At 39.3% G+C, this 25,623-nt stretch overlaps 1 protein-coding gene across 1 annotated transcript in view; it reads right to left on the minus strand.

Moving 5' to 3' along the window:
* Nucleotides 1–6,896: 6,896 nt before the first annotated feature.
* Nucleotides 6,897–25,623, minus strand: part of plxna4 (plexin A4) — a 194,632-nt gene continuing 175,905 nt past the window's right edge. The window contains exons 25-31 of the mRNA XM_054624328.1: nucleotides 24,308–24,411; nucleotides 21,315–21,414; nucleotides 19,036–19,226; nucleotides 15,191–15,360; nucleotides 10,392–10,604; nucleotides 8,070–8,220; nucleotides 6,897–7,229 (exon numbers count right to left, since the gene is read on the minus strand). Of these exons, the coding sequence (XP_054480303.1) occupies nucleotides 7,134–7,229; nucleotides 8,070–8,220; nucleotides 10,392–10,604; nucleotides 15,191–15,360; nucleotides 19,036–19,226; nucleotides 21,315–21,414; nucleotides 24,308–24,411 (1,025 nt within the window). The 3' untranslated portion in view covers nucleotides 6,897–7,133. The remainder of the gene's footprint in view (nucleotides 7,230–8,069; nucleotides 8,221–10,391; nucleotides 10,605–15,190; nucleotides 15,361–19,035; nucleotides 19,227–21,314; nucleotides 21,415–24,307; nucleotides 24,412–25,623) is intronic.

Genomic DNA, 25,623 nt, shown 5'->3' on the forward strand with positions numbered 1-25,623 from the left:
GAGACATGTGCTCTACAAGGTGAGCTAATGTTTGTTGTGAGTGATAAGTACATGCAATGCTGTGACTATACTATGAATCACTTTTTTTGACATACTATACTTTGACTTTCTTCGAAATACTATACTTTGACTTTCTTCGAAATACTATACTATGACCTTTTTCCAACTTTTATCCGACATATATAACCCTAACCCTATGACTTTTTCACTTTTTTCAACATACCATAATATGACTTTTTTCATTTTTTTCGACATACTATAGTATGACTTTTTTCGACATACTATAGTATGACTTTTTTAGACATACTTTAGTATGACTTTTTGACACACTATACTCTGACTTTTTCACTGACATACTATAAGTATGACTTAATCAAAATACTATAGTATGACTTTTTTTCAACTTTTTTCGACATACTATAGTATGACTTTTTTCGACATACTATACTATGACTTTTTGACTTTTTCGACATACTTTTGACTTTTTTTCAACTTTTTTCGACATACTATAGTATGACTTTTTTTTAACTTTTTTCGACATACTATAGTATGACTTTTTTCGACATACTATACTATGACTTTTTTTTAACTTTTTTCGACATACTATAGTATGACTTTTTTGACATACTTTACTCATTTTTTTTGACAATACTTTAGCACTGAATCAGCATTTGTTCAGGAGACATGTGTTCTACCAGGTGAGCTAATGTTTGGACTTTTTCAATACATTACACTATGTCTCTTTTCATTTATTTTGACATCCTATAATATGACTTTTTTCCACTTTTTTCGACATACTATACTATGACTTTTTTCGACATACTTTCCTATGACTTTGTTTGACATACTATACTTTGACTTTCTTCGAAATACTATACTATGACTTTTTTCCAACTTTTATCCGACATACTATACTATGACTTTTTTCACTTTTTTCGACATACTATAGTATGACTTTTTTTGACATACTTTACTCACTGATAGTATATGATGATCAATTTCCTTTTTATTAATTGATAAAGGTATTATAAATAGTGAGAGAGACAGGAATATGTAACAATTTAAGATTATATTTTTGACATCATTAAGGTTGATGGCAGCTGGGTGAGAGAAGGTCAAAGAGACGGGCCATGTTGGATGCGATCCTTTGGCACTGAATCAGCATTTGTTGAGGAGACATGTGCTCTACAAGGTGAGCTAATGTTTGTTGTGAGTGATAAGTACATGCAATGCTGTGACTATACTATGAATCACTTTTTTTGACATACTATACTTTGACTTTCTTCGAAATACTATACTATGACCTTTTTCCAACTTTTATCCGACATATATAACCCTAACCCTATGACTTTTTCACTTTTTTCAACATACCATAATATGACTTTTTTCATTTTTTTCGACATACTATAGTATGACTTTTTTCGACATACTATAGTATGACTTTTTTCGACATACTATAGTATGACTTTTTTAGACATACTTTAGTATGACTTTTTTTTGACACACTATACTCTGACTTTTTCACTCTTTTTTGACATACTATAGTATGACTTAATCAAAATACTATACTATGACTTTTTTTCAACTTTTTTCGACATACTATAGTATGACTTTTTTCGACATACTATAGTATGACTTTTTTTTGACACACTATACTCTGACTTTTTCACTCTTTTTTTGACATACTATAAGTATGACTTAATCAAAATACTATACTATGACTTTTTTTCAACTTTTTTCGACATACTATAGTATGACTTTTTTTTAACTTTTTTCGACATACTATAGTATGACTTTTTTCGACATACTATACTATGACTTTTTTTTAACTTTTTTCGACATACTATAGTATGACTTTTTTGACATACTTTACTCATTTTTTGACAATACTTTAGCACTGAATCAGCATTTGTTCAGGAGACATGTGTTCTACCAGGTGAGCTAATGTTTGGACTTTTTCAATACATTACACTATGTCTCTTTTCATTTATTTTGACATCCTATAATATGACTTTTTTCCACTTTTTTCGACATACTATACTATGACTTTTTTGACATAACATACTATGACTTTTTTCGACATACTTTCCTATGACTTTGTTTGACATACTATACTTTGACTTTCTTCGAAATACTATACTATGACTTTTTTCCAACTTTTATCCGACATACTATACTATGACTTTTTTCACTTTTTTCGACATATGACTTTTTTCACTTTTTTCGACATACTATAGTATGACTTTTTTCGACATACTTTAGTATGACTTTTTTGACATACTATACTATGACTTTTTTCCACTTTTTTTCGACATACTATACTATGACTTTTTTCACTTTTTTCGACATACTATAGTATGACTTTTTTTTTGACACACTATACTCTGACTTTTTCACTCTTTTTTGACATACTATAAGTATGACTTAATCGAAATACTATACTATGACTTTTTTTCAACTTTTTTCGACATAGTATACTATGACTTTTTTCAACTTTTTTCGACATACTATAGTATGACTTTTTTGACATATTTTACTCATTTTTTGACATTACTTTAGCACTGAATCAGCATTTGTTCAGGAGACGTGTTCTACCAGGTGAGCTAATGTTTGTACTTTTTCAATACATTACACTATGACTTTTTTCATTTATTTTGACATCCTATAATATGACTTTTTTCGACATACTATACTATGACTTTTTTCGACATACTTTCCAATGACTTTTTTTTACTTTTTTTGACATACTATAATATGACTTTTTTCGAAATACTATACTATGACTTTTTAATGGCATACTTTACTATAACATTTCTTATTGCACTTTAAACTTCGACTTTTTTAATGATATTTTTATGGCATACTATACTACTGTTTTTTTAATAGCTTATTGTAGTGTCACTTTCATGTCCTCTATACTAGTGGTTTTTCAATACACACTATATTATGACCTATAAAAAATGACATACAAAGTATTGCTTTTTAATGTCATACTATAAACTGAATGATTTTGATATGTTTTATGGCATACTCTACAATGCCTTTTAATGCCTTTTTATATACTATGTCATTCTGTAACCTTCTTTGTATTACTTTTTTAAGACACTCTTTACCACAATTTTTTGATGACATACTTTAGTATAGCTTTCATGACATACTCTACTATGACCCGTTTCATTTCCATGACATACTTCATTATGATTGTTTATGATATATTATACCATACATTTATACAAATTGAAACTTTGCCTTATTTGCAGTCTGCAGTCGTGTTAGTCTGTTGCAGGGTTAGTACAATCAAAGATAAAAAAACAATAATGAAAAGCTTGGTTTCATAATAAAGTTTATTCTATATTACAAATAGTATTTTGTTCTTGACTGCAAAATAGGAATGCATTATATTTACATACACAGGTATACAATTAATTATAACAAAGTTAGAGAAGCTCGCCTTATATCCCCCAGGTTTCTGTTTTGTCTCTTGATAAGATACTCTTTATCTCTCAAATAAGGTCTAGTAAAAGTCTTTTCTATCATGTTTCTTTAACACTTGCTATAACACTAAGCAAGTTGGACATTTTAAGTTCCTACAAAACGTTTGAAGGTGGAAACTTTATCTGTGGTGTTGGCAACACAAGGTGGCTACTAGCAGACAACCTTTGTTACAGGGGAAGGGACAGGGCAGGGATAAATGAAATACAAGATGTTACACTGGGGGGTAGATTCACAATGACAGTCCAGGACTTATACCTTGTTACTTTAACACACAGCTGTGAGGGGAAACTTTGGGTATCTAGACGGAGTATACATTAGTTTACATAAATGAAAGGGGTTCTTTGAAATGATGGAGTTTTAGTTATATGTTTCTATCAAATATCAATGTCAGCTTTGCATGACTTAATCATGTCAAGTCCCTTAATCAATATTTATTCCCCTCATTTTCCAATAACAGAGCGGTAAAGGTTTGATATGTTTACTAAATAACATGTCCAGCAAACACCTTGTGAATGTACCCCTCCAAGATGAAACAACAGACATTCATCATTCTGTCTACCCGCAGACAGTAATTAATGGACAATGACATTAGATATCTAACATACATTTGACACAAGGGCTTGGAAAGAAACAGTTACTTGCCAAACTCGGTCTTAAACATAAGTCAACTATTAAGCCTAATTAGCCTCTCTTGTATGAAAATGGTGTTTATCTGTATGGTAAAGCACATGTATACATTGTTTCATGAGGTTGTTTTCTCTTTCTTTTTAAGTAACATTTTTCTTTTGTAACACATATTGTGGCAAACTCTTTTGTTGCTTTTTAGGAAATGAACCTTTGTGGAACCACATCTGTTTGATTTCATAAGTGGTATGTGAAAACCGTTTCATAATTAAAAATGTTCCTTTTCACTTCTGGCCTCTACTGATGAAGAACAAAATTGTAATCAATTATCAGGATGAAATTACCAATGTAATGCAATAGACAAGTACCAAAAGAATATGTAATAGCAAAGACAAAGCAAGACTCAACTTGCATCTTCCGTTTACTTTAACTAAAAGACACAGCTGTTTCAAAACACTGAAGGCCCGTCGTGGAGGCCACAGTTAAAAGGGACAATAAATTCAAAATAAGGTTCATGTTATCTTTATGTGAGATCCATAATCTTAAAATTATCAGTTGGCTTGTAAATTACTTTAAAGTACCAAGTAGTAGTAGAAGTTTATAAATATCTTTGAGCAAGGCAGTTCTATTTCATATCATCCAAATAGGTCAACATGCAAGGGTATATAATATCTGTTTTATTTAGCATCTAAAACTTCACAAAAACCATGGGCATGAGGTTCTGCATTATGGGTTGAACTGGATAAAGGTTCCACCTTAAACGAAAGTTATAGTTTTTATTACATGAACAATCTACTTTTTCCATCTCGATTCTTCCAAGCAAAAGAAAGATAAAAGAACACATCCACATCATCATTGCAAGGCTTAATTTTCTTATTTTTCACTTTTTTTTAAATAAGTTTCTTAAATTGTTTACGTTTTACATGCGCTTAAAAAGCCAATAAAGGACCCAAGGTGGACCTAGGGTGGTCTTCACACATTCACATCACCACATGGGGCACGTTGTCAAGGCAAAAGAAAGGGCAGAGGTCAAAAGGTAGGGAGGGCGCCTCCATCATATATCTTTCAATCGCTCTCTCCAACAAGTCGTCTCTACTTTTAATGTCTAACATTTTCTGTTTATTCTGCCGTAATGCTCATTTCTTGTTCTGGACTATCACAATTTTCTCTTTTTTGAGGCATGGAGAAGGCCGCCCCCTGCCGCCACTGAGGACAACTACACTAATACAGACAAGAGCGCCTCAACAGTTAGGATTTTGCCGTATGCAACTAGCTACCATCTCCAACGCATTTGTGCGAAACAGAAAAGAAAACTGGTAAGTCAGGAGCCGGACACAAGGGTGAACGGTGTGCCGAGAACTGGAGAGACCTGGGACGACGGAAAGAGGAAGGAGGATCGGATCGCCTCGCCCACAGAGCCTCTCACCTCGACACACTGAGGTCAGAAATATCACAAGTTTCTTAAAGTTTCAGTCACAATATTTTTTGTCCTAGAAGTGGTTGTCTTTTTCTTAGTCCTTTTTTTTGTCAGTTCCTCAGTGGCACTTTACAAATACATTTTTGACTGTTTTGAAAATTTCAAGCTCCTTTGGTTTTTGGCTGACCGACTAAGTCCATCTTGTTTGATTTCTCCACACAAAAGTCTTTAAATGAGAACATCCTCGGATCGAAGTGCTACTCTCACAATAGAGCCCCGTTAGGCAGCAGTCAGCCGTCTCAAGCTACACTGTATTGAATCATTCTTCTTATTTTAAATGTTCAAGCAGTTTCTTACCCAGTACATTTCAGTCAGTTTTCCCCTTTACCTCCTCCAGGGTTGGCGTAGATATCTGGGCAGTCAAGATCTTGTGCAGCTGCTGATTGTGTGTGTGTGTGTGTATCTGTGCGTGTATGTGTGCTTTGATAGACTGTCGCAGTGGCGACACAAGATTGGAAGTGGCAAGAGCCAGAGAAAGACTGCTCCTGGTGTTTGGAATAGCAGTCAAAACATTGTCGTTCAGAGTTGGTTGTGTGCTTCTTACAGAGGATCCAACTCGGGTCAGGACCTCCAGGGTTTTGTTTAATAGGTTAATTTTGCAGTAGCCAAATAAGCCATGGAAGCAGAAATCATGAGCGTTTTCTTTGAAGTAAATGTATGCTGGGCAAGGAAACTGTGCGAATGTTGTAAAGGGGTATAGTTTGGGGATGTTCTGGTATTTTAAAGTTTTAGTTTCAGTCAAGTTTCAGTAACGGAAAAGTTCAGAGAAGCACTCACTCTTCCCTACCCCATCAGTGTTTTTCTTAATTACAACTCCAGCTACATTGAGAGAGAGAGAGAGAGAGCATAAACATTCTGGTTTTGCCTGGACTTCGCAAATTTCGCAGATATGTATGCTTCGCTTGTAGGTACAGTGTAAACTTGGCAAACCATCCTTGCATTCATTTTCTTCAGAGGTGTTCATTTGGCTTGCAGGCATCGTTTTGATGTTTCCTCTTGATTCCGTACATTGAATATAGAACTACAATAAAACTGGACTCTAGAGATGTTTTTATTTTCACTATCCTACTTCTCAAAAAAGTTCTCAACAAAATGGACACCCAACATTGTGGTTTTTAAAGAATTACCTATCAGTGTAAATTCTTAAAGGCAACATAAAAATGTTTTTCCCCCTCTTTTCTTCCAGCAGAGGGACTGAAGTATGCCAATATGGCCAGCTTTCAAGCAATCACCCCTTGAAGCTTTCTCTGTGGTGAAGCTGAGGGATCCCCGCATTGCACTGTGGGAAACGCCGACCTCAGCCCCGAACCACCCTTCAGATATCTTCAGGTAAACTAGTCTATGCAGCAGAGTGGATGAGGAAAACAAAATATTTCTTGGGGAAGAGGAAGCAGAAAAAGGTCAAGGAAGAAGTCATCATCTTTGAAAGGCGGAGGGAGGAAGTCACATGATGAAAAAGATGGGGACAGGTCTTCGCTCAGGCACGGCTCGGTTTCTGATGGGGTCTTTTCCCAGTGCGCCCTGGGAAGTGCGGTCCTCAGCTCTCCAGACTCATGAAGGCCACCACCTGCTCCAGCTTGAAGGCCAGCCTTTGTTTCCGGGCTGCATCGTCCTGCTCCAGTGAACACACAATCTACCAGCAGGACAGTGAGGTAAACACAGACACACAAAGAAATTAGACACTTAAAGTACTCAACATGACAAAGCTGCAATCAGTTTTTTTCAAATCTATTCAAGATAACCGTCCTACTAACTATTCAAGATGTTCCAGTGTGTTCTGTATTTCAGTATTTAAATACTGCTGTAGAAAATATGTACTCTAGTATAAGCACCATCCTGAAGACATGTATCACTGCTGAGTGTACTGACAAGACGGCACATTTTAAAAACAGTTAAAGGAATCCTCCACAGAAAAACTATCTTTTAAACATCAAATATTCACTTCATGTAAGCTAGAAAGGTGGTTTTGGAAAATTGTAGCTTCCTTCTTGAGGAGGACAGCAGCTTTAGTCAGCTTGGATACACAGCAGTTACCGTGGGCTCCAATGGAAACCCTAGGTCACCGTAAGAAAGTATGAAAACGTCTTGTTTTCTTAAAACCACTACTGCAGATTTGACTCATCTACTTTAGAGCTACATACACTACACTATCATCTACTCGAAGGGCCGAATCATTACAGACAATTTAGCAACAAGTTAGTGGTAAGGCAATTATTTTGAAAATGCATACATGTTTTATGCTTTTGTTCTGTTTGGATGGAAGTTGGAATCCATCGTAACTGCTCTGAGTCTAAGATGACTACAGCTGCCATTCCTCAATTATATGAAACCCCTTATTAGTGGAAAATTGCTTTAACTCTAGTTACCAAAGATTATTAACATCAGTGGGTACAAGTAGTAATTAATCTTAAATAGGGATGACACAGTGGTGTTGTCTAGAAGTCTAGGAAGTGCAAGTCGCAGTATTACGTACCTCCTCAGTGTATTTCCCCACATAAGAGTAAATCTCACTGAGAGAGCTCATGGAGTTGAACTCGTTCATGTGCATCCTTGACTGTTCTGCCAAGTAGGCATTCATGTCCTGGTCGCTGATCGCTTGCATCTTACTAATATCTGAATAGTACCTATTAAAAGAGACAGAGAGGAATACAACAAAGCACACACTTGTTAGAACTGTGTTTGCTTCTGGGAGCATTGTTAGAAAAACTATAATTTGGGAAATAGAATACACATAGTGCTGCTGTTACTGTGACTGATACATGGAGCGCATATCTACATGACTGATATGAAGTCATAGTTGACAATAACATGCCTTAGATTTCAACCTTGAACGCCACAACAGAACACATACACACGCACTGCATTGAGGTAAGGGTAATCAGTCACTGTCGACAGCAGCTGTGTTGCCCCTATCAACTATGTTGATTAAAGCTGGTTATTTACATATTACATTTCTGTAGCTGCAGCCGCTTGAGGACAGGCCTGGCGTTTGGCTGGGTAATTTTGGGCATGTGTGAGGGAGAAATGGATTTGCCAGGAAATAAGTCTTCAGAGCAAAGGAAAGGGCAGGTGGGTATTGCTCAAAGCCTTTAGATCACACACACATCAACACCTGTTCAGTGCTGGAGGGCAGTTGTAGGCAGCTCCTAGCAGGGGATTGTTATGCAGAGAACAGGTGTGTACAGGAAAAAACATGTTTATGGACAAAACTAAAATCCTATGCTTTAAAAAAGTTTTGTGGGGTTATTTTTAGGACCATTCCAATTTTAGCCCCTGATATCATGCTAAAGATAAATAATATTTTTTTCCAGCATACTTTCTGCAAGCTGGATGTCACGTATGTCAGTTGCCGTCTCTCATGCGACAGACAGGACAGATTCAGTTCAATTTGAATCAATACAAATGTCTGGTGTGGTCAGGTGTACAGCTTAACACATGTAAATGCAATAAGGGCCATGAAATGTGAACAAATGCTCTGATCCATATGAAAACACTCTTGGAAACAAGTAATGTTATAACAGTCAAGATGGATTTATCATTGTCTGGAGACCATTTCTGCGACATTTTCCATATACTATACAATTACAATAAACTATACAATTTCTAACTTACTATATTATGAAAATTTTAGGCTTCCACTATGACAATTTTGATGGCACTTTTATGGCATACTATATTATGAATTTGTATGACTTTGTGACCTACTATGACATTTTTGTGAAATTTATACTGCTTAATATACCATGTTATTTTTATTGCAGACTCGTTTTTAATTTTTTTTTTTTATATATATGCATGAAAGCTTAAAAAAAAAAGAAAAGTACAGTCTAAAATTCCGTCTGGTGCTGCCCCCTACAGTAGCAGTTGCTGCATTCTCTATCCACACTGAGCATTTTTCAGCTTACAGTATTCAAACATATCCATGCATGAATCAGCAGATGACCCTCACAAGTTCCTCACACTTATGGGTTTATTGGAAGCCACAGGCACAAACACACACTGCAGACACATATGGGACTAATGAGTACGGTCCTGTGCCTGAAGCTCCCCATTTGGTTTGACCCATTCAAGCAGCGCACATAGATTCTCGTCTTAAGGCTTGTGTTGTGACGAAACTACCGACACATTTATACTGGTCTGAACCGCTTCAGACTACCCCATCTTTTATTCAGGACCTCTTTGCCTCCCCTGCTAACAAATAAATTTAATAAAGCTCTCATTTTAACAAATTACCAGCTTCTACTGCCTGCTATTCTAAAAAAAAAAACACTCACCCCACACACACACACACACACACACACACACACACACACACACACACACACACACACACACACACACACACACACACACACACACACACACACACACACACACTCTTCTGCCCTTCTCTGTACTGTAGATCTCATGCCCTGGGTGTTCCCATCCATTCCCACTGTGTTGTAATTTGGATTGTGTTTCATGGCCCATAGATCACAGAGCTACAGTCGCATATTGTGTGTGTGTGTGTGTGTGTGTGTGTGTGTGTGTGTGTGTGTGTGTGTGTGTGTGTGTGTGTGTGTGTGTGTGTGTGTGTTTGGAATGAAACATGCAGGCTTTCTGATGTTTTCACTCAAATAAAAGCCCACCCCACACACATATACACACACACACACACACACACACACACACACACACACACACACACACACACACACACACACACACACACACACACACACACACACACACACACACACACACACCCTCTCTTCAATCATCCAGTGTTTGGTGTGTACATTTATTAGCAGCTCACCTCTCCACCCAGCTCTTGTAGCTGGGAATATCCTTGGCATAAAGCAGCTTGTTGGAGGGTGAGTCCTTCCCAAGGCGGTGTTCTGAGGTGGAGCAGGAGTCCATGAAGGTCTGGGCCACCACAGACAGACAGGCATCTGTGATGCTGCTCTTATGTATGTCAAACACAAACTGGGGGTTCTTGATCACATTCACCCAGAAACGCAGAGGTAGGCTGCAGGAAGGAGGAAAAAGAGAACAAAGAAAATAGTTGCGATTATACAATTTTAATTTCATCACTTTTTAATAATGTATGTAGGTGTGCTGCCGCCAATCTCCCTTAAATTTCGTTTTAAATAAGAAATGTTGCCAATGTTGTGGGGTGAAGTCGATTTACCAAAACTGAAATTGTAACAAATGTCATCTTCAAAAATCTAAAAGTTAAAAAGGGACAAATTTACTAATGTCATTGTATGCATGTTGTCATTAAAATTACTTCTGCATTCATTGTTCAGTTACATCGCAGTGACAGAACGCCCAAATAGCCTTGCAAACAGAAAAAAAAAAATGTGTAAAGTAAAACAGTCTGTGTCCGTTTGAACTGCTCTGAGATTAAGTCTAAATGCCATTTTTATATTTGCTACAGCCAGTCAGGCAGAAGACATGAACATATTATGCGCCAGAAGAGGAACAAGGATTCATTCACTTTGCAAAGCTAGTATACAGGCCCAGCTGTTGCCGATGTGCTCTATTTGATGTGTGTGCTCAGTTCAATAAAGCCTTTATCTTTAAAACCAGGTGGTGGCTGGCTCTTGTTTTTTCCAGCAGTATCCAGGGGTCCTCGCTGGGGGCCGCATAGTGACACTGTTCATATTGCCTTGTTTGTGCAAGTGGGTGCTATTTTGTGCCTGTCCAGAATAATACAAATATACAAGTCTGTTTATTTGCCGGGCTTGTTTCTGCCAAATGGAAAAGATATAGGGCCAGCTTCATCTGTGAGTTGCAGTAAATGGGCTCAGGTGCTTTTTAAGAAAGAGCTGAGCCGCTTAGATCTCTGTATCTTTATTATTCTCTTGGCAATGCATTTTTAGCTGATGTGGCAAAAATCTAACAGGAAGGACACTGCAGTGCAACCTGCATAGGAGCACAATCTCAAAGGATAAGGGGGAAACAAATAAATAATACAAACTGAAATGCAGTCATTTAAATATCACCGGTAGTCCCCTACCATCCTACATTGCATTTATCATTGCACAGCCACCTGCAAAGCCATTCGGATGTACAATCTAACCAAAGAGGATTTGGACTCAGATAAAGGAAAACTCCGCATTATGACTTTAAAATGAATCCAAGCAAAGAATCTAGTGGGATTAGGTGCAGGGATCAAAGGGATATTAACGCCACTGCTGTGCTGCCTTGATTGTTGTCAATCTGCCTCAGCTGCCCTGTGCTTTGAGATATGTGCTATTTCAATTGGGCAGTCGAGACTAAGATGATGAGCTCCTCCACATGACTCCATAATAACATCTACACATTATCTATTGTGTTTGAAATAGCCAAAGCACATCATTTTTAAAGCGGTTAAAGTATAATGATTTTAACAATCTGAGGGATGGCTCTGATCAGTCCATTTGGTCAGGGATTAGGTTAAATATCAGCTGCCAAGATCAAGAGCATCTCTTATCCTGGAGGAGCTACGCTGCTAGAGTCAGAAGAAGCCCATTTAATAAGGGACTATTTCCCTGCCCATCAATTTAAGACTACAAAGCGCTGTACATTCAAACTGAATTCAGATAAGTGTTTACCCACTACACACCAAGAAGTATTCGATAATAGCAACAGTTTGTACAGTAGCTTCATTTACTAAATGTTGTTTGTTATAGGTAAATCTCTTTCATGAATCACAATACAATGTCCATTCCAAAGAACTAACTACTAATTTTAATGCTAATGCGAAGTTTAAACCCATTTAAAATCAACTGTGCTTATCCTCATCTCCCCAACAAGGAAAGCTTACCAACCAGTATTGACAGAACTTTCCAATTGTCAAGTAACAAAAACAATCACACTACTGTAAATTCTAAACTCTAGTTCTTAATATTTTGACAGGCCCTATACTGCAAAGGACAAGAACGAAAGGAACACACAAGAACGTCCACACCAACAAGTCTCCCTGCAGTCCTTTAGAACCATGTCTTACTATCTCGTGCAGCTTGCACTGATTGGCACTTCTGGCACACAGAAGCAGTTGTGGGACATTGTCCCATTTCTGTAGACACGCCTAATGAAGCTGCTTTGGTCACAGATGTTGTGATCCAGGGCATCTCATTTGAGGCCTTACAGCCCAGGCAGGGAACTGACCAAGCCTGACCTTTTTCATGGAGCGATCTAAGGTTTGAATTAACAGCTTTACAAAGGTGACCTGACTGGGCATTCTTCCAACTGGATCTCTGTAGGCAAAAAGGCACGACCTTTCATGCGAGTGGCAAGTTGCGATCCTTCAATGAGCAAGCTGTATGTCCGGTGAAAGAGCTTAAACTGAATGGAAACTTTCTGTAACTTACACAACATATTATTTTCCTGAATATTTATAAATCCTCGGGATGCCATTAGCAATCCGAGTGGGCTGGGATTGTGGAATGACAACAGATAATCTGCATTCAGACAAGATGAGGGTGTGTGCCAGTTTTGCACAATAATTAAAATTCTGTCTGTTGCATCTTAACATGACAAAGACTTCAGACAGAGACACAGACACCAAATACAGAAGAGTGAGGATGAGAGGAGACGCTAACAAACTGCCGCTAATCCAAAAGATACCATCTGGAGATGGTATTGGAGCCGGTGACTCATGCATGCACACACTTTACACAGACACATTACAGCAGAAATAACATTTTAACTGAATTTTAGTTGCACAATTAAAATTGACAGATGCTTAAAGGTTATCTTTATGGATTTTACTTTAAAACCTTGACCAAGCAGCTTGAATGAAATGTAAGGGGCAAAGGCAGGTGTAGAGTTGGTGCTATTGCTATCACTATCACAATCCTGTTCTGAGGGATGACCTTGGATTGTAAGGGGGTCACAGATTATTTCCTAGGCTAGAATGATTCTTTGAGAGTATTTTTAGGTTCCTTTCAGATCTTAGAGTGTGTGGCTGTCTGAAATGTCCAGAACGCAAGGAGAATCATTCCAATACAACTATTTACTATAAGAAACATAATACATTTCCACGATATTATAAGATATTACACAAATACTGTTCCCAGTCCAATGTCAGTATGGGTTATGCAAATCAACCATTCTTTTCATAAGCGTTTAATGATATTTTTGAAAAAACTAATGGTTGGTTCGTTGGTCATTTACAAAAATCTTAATATGATGATACAAGAAGCAAATGTGTAACAATATGGGCCCTGAGGAAACCACAGGCTGAGAAAATATCTGGCATTAGGACTACATCAGAGGATGTACGGTGGGGCTCTAATGGCGGCGAAACCCTGAGGGGGAGGTGGGGGTAGTAGTCCGGTGAAGTAGCTCTGGCTGCAGTGATGGGTTGAAGTTAATAGCATGTATGATGATGCTGGGCCTGGTGTGTTTAATGGGGCAGGGGGCCCGGCATGGGAGGGATACTAACATTATTATTCTCTACCATTAGACAAAACGAAGGCTTTTGTTGTAGCGAACACTGCACTCCCTTTTGGGACAATTAAAGGTTACGGTTAAGCACACAAAGAAGAAGAAGTGAGAAGACACAGGCATATGCACATCTCACACAGAGAAGATATCTACGGTGGCATCAGCACAAACTGTTGTGTGCAATCTAAGTGGCTTTTTGCAATGGTGTGTTATGATAAATTGCTATTCATTCACAGCCTTCTAGTAAGAGCCCATTCCATTAAGAGTCCAATGTAGAAGCGACCCGCTGCACCCTCCGAAAACACTTATCACACATTGCAAATGGACCAATAACGGAGATGCAGGAAAAGGACCAAAATTAGGACCATAGCTTAAAGTAAATAATATCCCCCCCCCTTCTTAACTTCTCCTAATCCATCCCTCCCTCCATTTCTTTATTTGTCCCTTGATGCACATCAATTTTATCCTCGCATCTCCATGGTACCCCTGAGCCTTGGGCTGAGTGATGCATGCTGGGATTTTGGCAAAGGCCAAGAGGCTAATGAGATATTAGTGCGCGTTTAACTCCCACTGAGTTCACTTCCCTTTCTTCACCTTTTAATTTCTCTCCTCACTGCACACTGTTTGTTATTTAAACCCTACCAACCCTTAAGGTGGGCTCACAGAGGTCAGTATTGTCTAAATTAATCAGCAGATATTCATTTAGGGGTGTTCTTCCTTCACCTGGGAGCATACATTTGTCACTATGGAGCTTTTCACAGTGACAGGCGATTTTTGGCCCAGTTACCCGTGATAATAGATAGAGAGTCTTGGCAGCCAATTGGATTAGCCCCTTGTGGATGGCTTTAATGAAGATTACATGCCCCTGTGGTTAATGGATATTAGGAAGGGAAGAGGCGTGTGGTGAAGCTTGGCACTGACTCAGGGCAAAACCAGGGCAATGCTTTATGAAATATGCCAAAATGTCCTGATTGTTTCATCAGTGCATTAAATAACAGGCCATGAATGCACTGGTGTATTAAGATTATATATCAATTGTGTGTGTATCAAAGATCCAAGGAACTGCCTCACCAGTTTTTTCAAGTGTTCCTGACCAGAGCCGACTATGTCTTTGTGTGTGTGCACGTTTCTGTGTTTAAAAGTATGTGCAGATTCCGATGCTAAAACTGCTCAACTCACCAGTTGCTCTTCCATGTGTGTCGGACATGCGGGTCATGGATGCTGTGTTTGTCGGCCTGCTCATCCAAGAAGTCAAACATGTATTTGATAGCCAGTGGCAGGGCGCTGCCTCGATGGGCCGTGCTGAAGATGGTCTCGAACAGGTCATCCACAAACTTCTGTAATGTACCCTGCAAAGGAGAAAGAAGGAGAAATGAAAAAACTGATTATATGAAACCATAATCCAAGTATTTTCTCATTAAATGATTTAACTAGTTGATACAGCCAATACCAACTCCAGTTTTCAAAGGCGTTGTTATAAACTTCTAGAAAGATATTTATATTGCCAATGGTCAATGGAAAAGTATTTTTTCAGAAAATGTGAGTCAACACAACCACAAGAGGTCCTTGAGCATGCAACCATTACTGGACCAATATATGCAGTTTGCTGCAGTAGAATGCCAGAATACCCATGGACAGACACTAATGTGCAAATTCACTCACTCACAGACTCACTCTCGGCTGCTCTCATGCACACAGAAGCAATCGCATGACTCTCCTTGCAGACATAATAATTGAGACTTGTAGGGAATATGAAAAGGTATGTTATTATTATGTAATTTAAGCCTGTATCTATATTGAATGGGTTAATGAGACTGTCTGTCTGTCTGTCTAATACATTTAGCAATATACCAATTCCTAAAGTTGACGAATGCTATGAATGTGTTGTTATATAAGTTGTGCAGTTAATGTCACTTTGTCCTCAAGCTCCGACGTTAATGTGTCTGACTACTATCTCACAGACCTGGACCCTAAATCTGTTTGCAGCTTTGATGGGGGAAATTGTTATTTCACAGCTGACTTTTAATAATATCTGCGAACAGGAGGCGCATCTCCTAAGCCTCTTTGTGCTGCCGGATTAGCTCCCACACTGCACCATTGACCCTAATTTGATTTAATGTTGGCGACTTTAAGGAGGAGGAGGAGAAGAGTGAGGAGAGACAGAGAGTGAGAGAATCTAATCCTCTTGTAAAGAATGAGCTGATGGGATACACGGGAAAAGGCGAGAGCGAGGGGTGGAAATGAAACGACAGAGGTTTCCTATCAGAAAAAGAGGCCATTGACTGTGGCAGATGAGGTGTGTACAGGCACTGGCAAAAAAAAATCCAATTTGGGTTGGAACGGGTGACCGAATCACGGAGTCAAGAGAGGTAGAAGAGAGTGGGAGAAGAGAATCCTGTTAGTCCGACAATCACGGCTATAATTCTAATGCGGCCCACATTCCCGACAGCTTATCGTTTTTCTATGAAGATGGAATTACATATCTCTATATCAAGCTCGCATTCCTTCCAAGTGACAGTCTGCATTAGTTGGCGAGGGGGAAACCTAACGTTTTGTGTGCATGCATTTATGTGTGTGTAGCTACCAAAACCTGTGTGTCTGCCTTGGGGACTTCGATGCAACAACACTGTCATCATCACAGGGTTCTCTTGTTCCTCAGTGGAGCTGAAACTGCCAACACACCCCACAAACAACCATCTACCCTGTCATTAGACCGCACTCTAAACACAATGTGTCATCTGGATGTTTTGATGCCATCTGCCTCCACATTAAAATGAGAGCAAAGCAAACAATCGGAACGTTGAGGATGGCGCTGGAACGGGAATAGAGAGATGAAGCAGGGGGCGAATGAGGGAGAGACGGACACACACGCTTTTGAGTGTACAAGTGAGGAAAAACCATGCAATCCATCCCAGTGCCACTCCACACACATGAACACGCCCTGTACCCACACTCAGTCAGAGTGACACTGATGGAGCTAATATGAGAGACGTCAGCGGCGTTGCCAGGGAGAGGTATTTATTGGCAAGGTGAAAGCCAAATGCAGTCAATTACACTGCCTGTCTGCCCAATCATTTCTCACCAAGAGAGATGGCCGGCCAAGATAAACTGGTTATTTCACAAAAACAATCCATCTGGAAAGATGATGTGCTGTCTGCAGTCAGAAACCACCTTCCTGCATTCTGGAACGGGATAATGGTGGGGAAATAGAGCAGCTCACGGAGGCCGAGAGGTGACGTGCTCGTGTGTGTGGAGGACTCTACAGTATGTGTCATGGTGACAGCTGCCCACACTTCCTGTTCTGCAGTCTCCAATTTGTTTATTTTATGTGTTGCTGATCATGTCCTGTTTCACAGACACTACCATACCTATCTTGCCCTGTTGTTGTCACTGTCTCAGTCATCTGCTTTAATTGATTACCTTATTATTTTGTTTAACTAGTTTATTTATTTGTTTGTCACATTGTCTATGATGTCTATGGTTCACTACATTTCTTCATATGTTCAGAAGCATTTAACTGCATCCACATGGTCTTCTGAAGGTGCATTTTTCTTAAATGAAGACTATGAAACTTTTTAAAGAAGATATAACACATTCACCCCCATAGAATTGAAGTTCAAGGCATAGGAAATAAAACAGACTTTTCTTTGTTTAGCACACTCAGGTTTTTTTCCCTGTATACCCGAAGTTGTTCTGGTATGACCAGTAGTTTTTGATGGCTTATGCTAGCTGCGTTGGTGAACATTAGAGATATCTATTGTTATGAAACTGACACAACTGTGTCTGCTCACTTTTGACTCTTCTCCAGTTGTGTTACGGTCACACTATGTTTTAGCATTAAGCATCCGGCTGTAATTGCTACTTGTGGCCACAGTGGCAGTTATTCAGCAAAAGTTAAATAGGCTTCCATAAAGATTCTTTTTTGAGAGGAAACAGGGTGAAAAAAACACAACTATTTGAACTGGTTTGCATATTATCTGGAGGTACTACTTAAAGATAACATTGACTTGCCAAAAATGTCTCTGATTGAGTTGTTTACGAACCTTTAAGACCTGTATGAGTCTCATGTGGTCTGCTAAGGCTATACAAAGTTAAGAATGGATTATTTTTCATTCAAATGCTTCTTCTTTCTTTGCTTGTTTACTCTGTGTGTGAGGCAATCCATTTCAGACGTCCACCACTGTGTATTTACATCACACACACTGAACGGAGTTGATGTTCTCTATGAGAACTGCTAAACAAAGGCAGGCAGCGGATCAAAAACAAACTGAAATGTTCCTTATTTAAAACATTACAATCTGACCATTTTCAGTTTGCAACCTTTCTTTATGTTAACCTTCTCTCTACGCCTGTCTGTGTCTGATAGAAAGGATGTCCTGATGAAAAGGAGAGGGAGAAGGTGATTTAGGAGTGGCTTGGTAATTTGCATTCAGCTGTTGGATCAAAGTCACATTTCCCTCCAAACCAAATTAACTGCTTTTTTTCCCTAGAGGCCATTGTTGGAAGGCACATTCAAAGAGACTCATTTTATAGCTATTTCTTTTTTTTTTGCCTGATAATTTTTTTCATTACAGAAACTCCTTCACTAGCTGCGTGGATCTCATCTTCTTTACCCTTTTTCGATATGCTGCCGCGTCAACGCAACAGCAATGAAAAGAGAAAAAACAAACAGAAATATCTATTTTTCTCTTTCTCACCTGAGGGGATAGAGGAATACATTTGAATAATCTTTCCCACTGAGATGACTCATCCAAAGTAAATATGAATATTTAAATAAGGGTGTTCTGAGTCATTGTAACACAGGGTGAAAGTTATATTAACCTTTTAACCTTTCACTTGCTGAACTGCTTCATGAAAAGTAATTATAATTTCCACTTATAGCATTAATAAATGGATGGTAAGTTCTTTCTTTTTATTTTTAAATCACATGGCCTGTTAAATTAAACATCCAAATAATGTGCAACTGAAGCATGAGACATACATTACAACGTGATGAGATATTTTCTAAAGCACAAATGGCTCACCTTGGTAGCAAGAAGTCGTGTCAGGTAGATCTCAGAGACCATCTTGCTGCCGCGGTCGCCCTCCTTCTGGTCTCCGTGCTCGTGGTTCTTCACCAGGTGCCAAACCTTGACCCCGCTCTCCAAGTCAGGAGTGATCATAGGAGTACGGGAGCGCAGGCTGTCTGGGCTTCCAGTGTACTTGATCATGTTCTCTGTGGAGAACAGCATGCATTAGTGACTGTAGTACTAATGTAACTGATCAGAAAACCACAATGTCCAATCAGAGTTTTTCTAGCATCCGTTAAGTTTCCATTGGTTTGTAACTTCTAAGTAAAATATTTATTTTGCATTTATCTTACTATATATATTACTATATATGCTGAAAATAAAAACTGGATCACAGAGCAGACAATTAAATCTTAATAAGGGCAGATTGTGAGATAAACAAGAAGTAAAGTCAGCTAAAAAACACAATCCGACTTAGGCAGCACAAAACAGAAAAATAAAAACTGAATAAATCTGTCGCTTCACCAAAGAGGCAAAGAAAGGCACAAACTACATGTCAGGAACAGAATACGTTCTTGGCTCGTGGCATCCAATTTACAGGTCTGGGAGATTGGATATGAAACTTTTAGACAGTGTTCATGGTTAATTTTTCATAGCTTCTTCTCCTAGGGACAAGACATGGCATCGGCGGCTGACACAAAATCGAACAGGTGTCAGAGGAGATGAAATATGTATGGCCCACCCATTGGCCGGAGTGGCGATGACATTTCCAAACACATGGCTCAATGAATGTTTACACAGTGTGAAAAAATAAATTGATCAGTGGGTGCGGTATAGAGAGAGGAGCGGAAAAAAAATGTTTTTCATCGTGACAGAAATCAATCTGTCCAGAGAGGAAAGCGGAAGGAGTGTACGGAGAAGAGAGTTCAGGAAAAAAAGAGACAGTTGGAGACATCAGATACAGAGAATGTGTGTGTGTGTGTGTGTGTGTGTGTGTGTGTGTGTGTGTGTGTGTGTGTGTGTGTGTGTGTGTGTCTGCTCAAAAAAATTGTTGCAGTACGATCAACTGGAAATGATGGTCACTCCTACAAGGTACTTCAGTGAGCAGAATTTAACTCTAGCTTTGTTATAAGACCTGTGTCAAGTATGCTTTGCAGGACTTATATTATTTCTATTTTTTTCAGAGAGACACTGGACATGTGTGACTTTAACTGTGCTGTTTTTGTGGTTGTCTCAGTGACAGAAGATGTGTGCTTGGTTTTTATAGAAAGGTAGTGGGTGTTAGTGCTTTCATTTTGTGTTAATGATTTATTCAAGAAGCTAGAAAGCTGAGGGTGATGCAGAGCATTGTTCTCTGTTGTTGTTTTTTATGGAAACATCACATCAAAGACACAGAAGTTTCTCCTCTCTGTGTTTGACTCAACATGTTACACAGTGTCTGTCTTAATCGCTGTACTTTTTGCACAACTTTCTCTCCTGCTCCGCTCTCCCTCCCGCCTCTTCAGCAGCTATATTAAATCCAGCCTTGTCTCTTTCTTCACTATCTGTCCATTGTACTCATGGTGAGTTCAAAGTCACTCTCAAGTACCACACCAGTTGTTAAGTGGATCACACCTGCGTTTGAAGTCAATCCCTTAAAAAAAAGAGATATTCCTGGCCTCCTTCTTCCCCTTTTTCTGTTGCGCTGCTCACCTTGTCCTATCCGGTCTAATTTGGAACCAGCGAAGCGAGGTGAGACCGTATGGAGATGAGGCCATGCTAATAACGTGGCACCACATTTGATGTGTCTGAAGTGTTTGTGGCCAGTGAGGCTGGCCCTTTGATCAGCAACTAACTTGATGGTTTCTAAGGTTCAAGGGGACGTGGAGCAGACGGACAGGCGGAAAAAAACCACTGGCACACAGAAGGATGAGAGGACACACTTTTGAGTCTCAAGTGGCCAGAACAAGAGATGAAAAGTCTATTCGGTCTCCTGATATGTTTTAGAAATCCCTTTCAAATACGCTAAAATTGCGTCTTGTCTTTCTATGTCCGTCAGTGTTGTCATGCACAGTCCTGTGGATGTCACCAGATGTCTACTGACAGGTGGGAGCATCAACTGCTGCAGCTTCAACCTGTCTATCCCCACCCCCCTCACTTTCTCTAATTATATTGTATTTTACAGATTTATAAGGGATTTTTTGCATATAAGGATGATACATGCAGTTTCTACCACTGTGCTTGTCTTATGTCTGTTGGGAAAATGTCTCTCCGACACAGATAATACGGAAACTTGAAGAAACAGGTTGTCTTACCATATTTACTTGCAGAAGTCCGAGACACAGTGGAGTTGTTGACTGAATTGTAGGCTGTAACTTGCTTGGGAACCAAGGCCATTACTGCATTATCAGGAACCTGAAAAACAGACACACGTATATTATGCCAATTATTTTCCAAAACAGAAGAGGTTTTTTTTTGTTTTCCCAGTTGTGCAGATTTCTAACACAACCAATCAGAAAACCCATAGATCACTGAGTTGGTGTCATTTTGTATATTTCCCTCCATCTATTCTGGTTTCATGTGGATACACAGAGAATATCATATTACCCTTATGTGCTCTATTCAGCCCACACATACATATGATGACTGACAGGGGGAGGAAGAGTTTAGCAGAGCATCTTACAGGCCTGTGTGAGAGGGGATATCCCACAGTCTCTATCCAATAATACCTTTCCTCTTGGGTTGGAGATTGTGTGTGTGTGTGTGTGTGTGTGTGTGTGTGTTTGAGAAAACGTGTATGAAGGTGTGAAGTATCAATCAGTGCGTGTCCCTGTGTTGGTCTATGTGAAAATAAGTGTGTGTAAATGAAGTACCGAGTCTATCGTGCACTCCTCCTTCCCCAGTCAGCCATACAGGTTTCAATTAACACAACTGGGATGTAGTCTGTCCTGCCGTGGCCCCCCCCACACCCACACCCACACACATGCACACAGCAAACCCCTATTCTGCATAATCTGGCTACCCGTGCTGCAGGGTAATGGGAGGGGGGGTTAATTGAAGTGATATCTATCATAGTGTGGGTGGATAGCACAGGGGACAAGGACCAGGGGCCATTTGTGGGTATACTTCTGTGTGTGCGTGCTGGGGCCTTTATTAAGATTGTATCATCATGTCACCCAGTCACTCAATCTGCTCCTTATGCATAATATGTTTATATTATTGTAAGCAGGACGCCCACAGGGCAGATTTTGTTATTCCTTTGTGGGGAGCCCCCCCCCAACTCTCCTCCACCCTTAAGCATGCTCCCTAATCACTGCTGCTCTTGAATGGAAATAAAACGAGCAAAGCACAATGGAACATTATGAAAAGGAGGAGTGGCATTTGGGGAAATAACATTCGGAGGAGAGGATAAAGACAGAAAGCGGAACAGAGTTTCCTGAAAGAGAGGAGGAGGAGAGAAATGTCTCTCATTATGGGTCAAATTGATCTGATATGCCAAATGCCAAATGTTTGCTTGTAGCTACTACGTGATGTTTTCCTGAAAAAGGAATCAAAGTTTATGACGCAAACTGTCACATTGTAACTGAAGGCAGAGTGAGTGGGTGAGTCATGCTGGTAGCAGATACAACCAGATCAGCTTGATAGAAGAGAGCACATGATTCTATTGAGTGTGTCTGGTCGGTCATATTAGCTTCTTAAAAGACAAATTATTATGTGGAAAACATGTCTGGAGTGCGTCAATGGATTTGATTAAGAAAGCGGCAGGATCTTCAATAAAGTGATTCATAGTTGAAATATTTCAATGAAATAAAGTTATGAAAACACGAGCAGAAATGCTCTGAATTGAGATGCCCTTGACCGAAGACTGAATGTGTTTGTGGCTTCCCCTCCCTTCCTTGCTCTTTTCGTAGCCTCCTGACAAAAATGTAAGTGGATGGGAGTGTTTCCTTTTCTTTTTTTTTTGGTCTGTCAAGGATAAGGCGCCCCTTATTCCTTGGCCTGAAAAAAGGAATTAACTTCTGTCTTCATTATCTTATCTCTGATTCAAATCAGCTCCCTAATCCATTCCACTGGCGCCTCATACTTGGAGCCTGTTGACACTTGCTGATGCTGACATTTAATTTAGGAACCGCGCAAACTGCACTTGGAGGGGGACAGTGGCTGCTTGCTAAGCTGCTGGAATTATTAACACCATGTTGACTATGCAGGCCTGTTTTTCCATCCAGTCTCAGTTGCTACTCATGAGGCACAAAAACACCTGCAGATGCATGTTTGTCTTGTCTTTGTATGTTGTGCACGTCCTCATTTTACTGCCTAATACATGTGTATATCCCTTACCTTTGCTATTAATTGTGCATTTGTGTGCATGTGTGAGTCTGCGGGGACTGGTGTGTCTATTCTATACGTGAAATCTATGCCAACACTAATCCATTTCAGAAGGAAGACGACACTTGGCCAGAATCAGATTTTAATCTTGAGCCTTCTCCACACACACACACACACACACACACACACACACACACACACACACACACACACACACACACACACACACACACACACACACACACACACACACACACACACACAAGGGATTACTTCCAAGTGCCACTGTTGTTGGTCACTTCCCTCCCTCGCCCTGCTGCATTCCCCTTCACCTGACAGAGAAGTTGTGGTTGTGTTGTGTGCGTTAGGGGTGTCCCTGTCAGCTGAGGACTCAGGAGACCTAAATGGCTGGAAAAGTTATTTGACTGCATTTTCCATAAGATAGTTTTGGAGCTTAGTGCAGATCATGAGGTCAGACAGAGGAAAAGGTATATAGGTGTATATACTATAGATAGAGGGATGATGGGTGGTAAGAAGGAAATGTTAAAATGAATAGCAGGCTTTCAGGTTGGAATATTGGGCCTTTGTGCTTGTTTTTGTCATTGTTGTCAAAAACATTGTAGTGTGTACGTTTGCTGTGAGAATGGGATGAAAACAACTGTACCTTTTTTGACAGAGAAGATGCGAATGCCTTCAAATAAAAGATGGAATCTGTGCAACATAAGCTTCAGAAGATGCTAAGCCACTGCAGATAGCAATCTTTTTTTTTTCTATGTGAGATCTAAAACTTTTTGACATTTTTGAAAAGAAATTAAGCTTAATACATCTGTCAATGGTATTAATTATTAAGAATGTCTATGGTCAAGTTCTTTAAGAGTCGAAATACTCCGGATGTCTTTTTTTTTTTTTTTTTTTTGGGCAATGTTTAGAGTTAAATGCAGTTTCAGGTTCCACATTTAGGAATATACAGTCATAAGCATACCTGGTAATGGAAGAGCATGTTCAGTCTCTTCCAGTCACCTTCGATCTTAGTGGTGACGTCTTCATCCTGCAGGATCATGCGTTGTCCTCGACCCTGACGCCATTCTGCAATTGCAAAGGAAAAAAAAAGATCAGGATATCTCCAGCTTTATTCACATAATTCTACTCCTTTGGAAATATTTACTCTTGACTCAGACTCACAAAGATAAGATATCGCAAAATCTGCTTTTTCGTGCTGATATAACTTTGGTACAAGAAACAATGCATTTTCCGCTTTTGGAGACAGCTTTGTTTTTAACCACAACAACAATTACAAAAGATAAACAGTTGGTTCTAAATCCTAAAAGTACGTTAGCAGTGACAATCAATATGTTAAACTGTAAAACAAATTATTATGTGGGAGTAAGAACAGGTTGAAAAGTTCTGATGGCACTAGTCTTTACTGCTTGCATCTTTATCTTGTGCCTGATTGTATGTATTCATATCATGTATACTGGCTGTATGTGTAGCAATTTAATTCTCTCCAGGGATTAACAAAAAAGATTATTTTTCTAACCTTAGTTTGCTAATTTATGTGAAAACATAAACAACATCAATGACAGAAAAAGCAAGAGCAAAAGAGAAGTGACCATCACTCTTTTGTAATCAGTCTGCCAGAAAACTAGTTGTATTATCTCAACCTTTATCTTCCAAGGCTTTTTTTTCTCTGTCTCACATTGTCTTGAATAGAATCAAGAAGTAAAAAACACAAGATCTAAAGAGCAGGAGTAGAAGAGAAAAGGAAAGCGATGTAGATCTAAAGGAGAAATGGCGTTTGAGACAGACAGTAACAACAGGCGAGTAAAAATGAATTACCCACTCCACTCTTTTTAAAATCAAGCTCACCCTCTTCAACTTATTTCGATCTCTTTTGCTGGTGCGATCGATGGGTGTGATAACAGTCGCATACCCAGGGCTTGTGCACTTTCTTTTCCATCTGCAGCACCTGCCCTTATGCTCTGCTACCTGATGGTGCTATTGCTCCTGCTTTCCCCTCCTCAAACCCACATCCACTGCTCTAAGCCCCCTGCCTAGCTGTTCTTATTGTTATTGCTGGGAGCTTTGGTAGAAGCACACCAGACTCATATCCATGGCAATAGTATAAGGAGAACTAGCAAGCTCAAACATAAATCAGACAGACTGCAGATTACCCTATTTCTACACTTTTCAACAAGCAGCTTTCAGTGCACACGACTGTGTCTTTCATTTAAAAAGATGGATTGCATTTACATGACATTAGAACCAAATTACATCTATATTACATAGACACCATGCAAC

Source organism: Anoplopoma fimbria, chromosome 23, assembly GCF_027596085.1.
Source record: "Anoplopoma fimbria isolate UVic2021 breed Golden Eagle Sablefish chromosome 23, Afim_UVic_2022, whole genome shotgun sequence".
NCBI lineage: Eukaryota > Metazoa > Chordata > Actinopteri > Perciformes > Anoplopomatidae > Anoplopoma > Anoplopoma fimbria.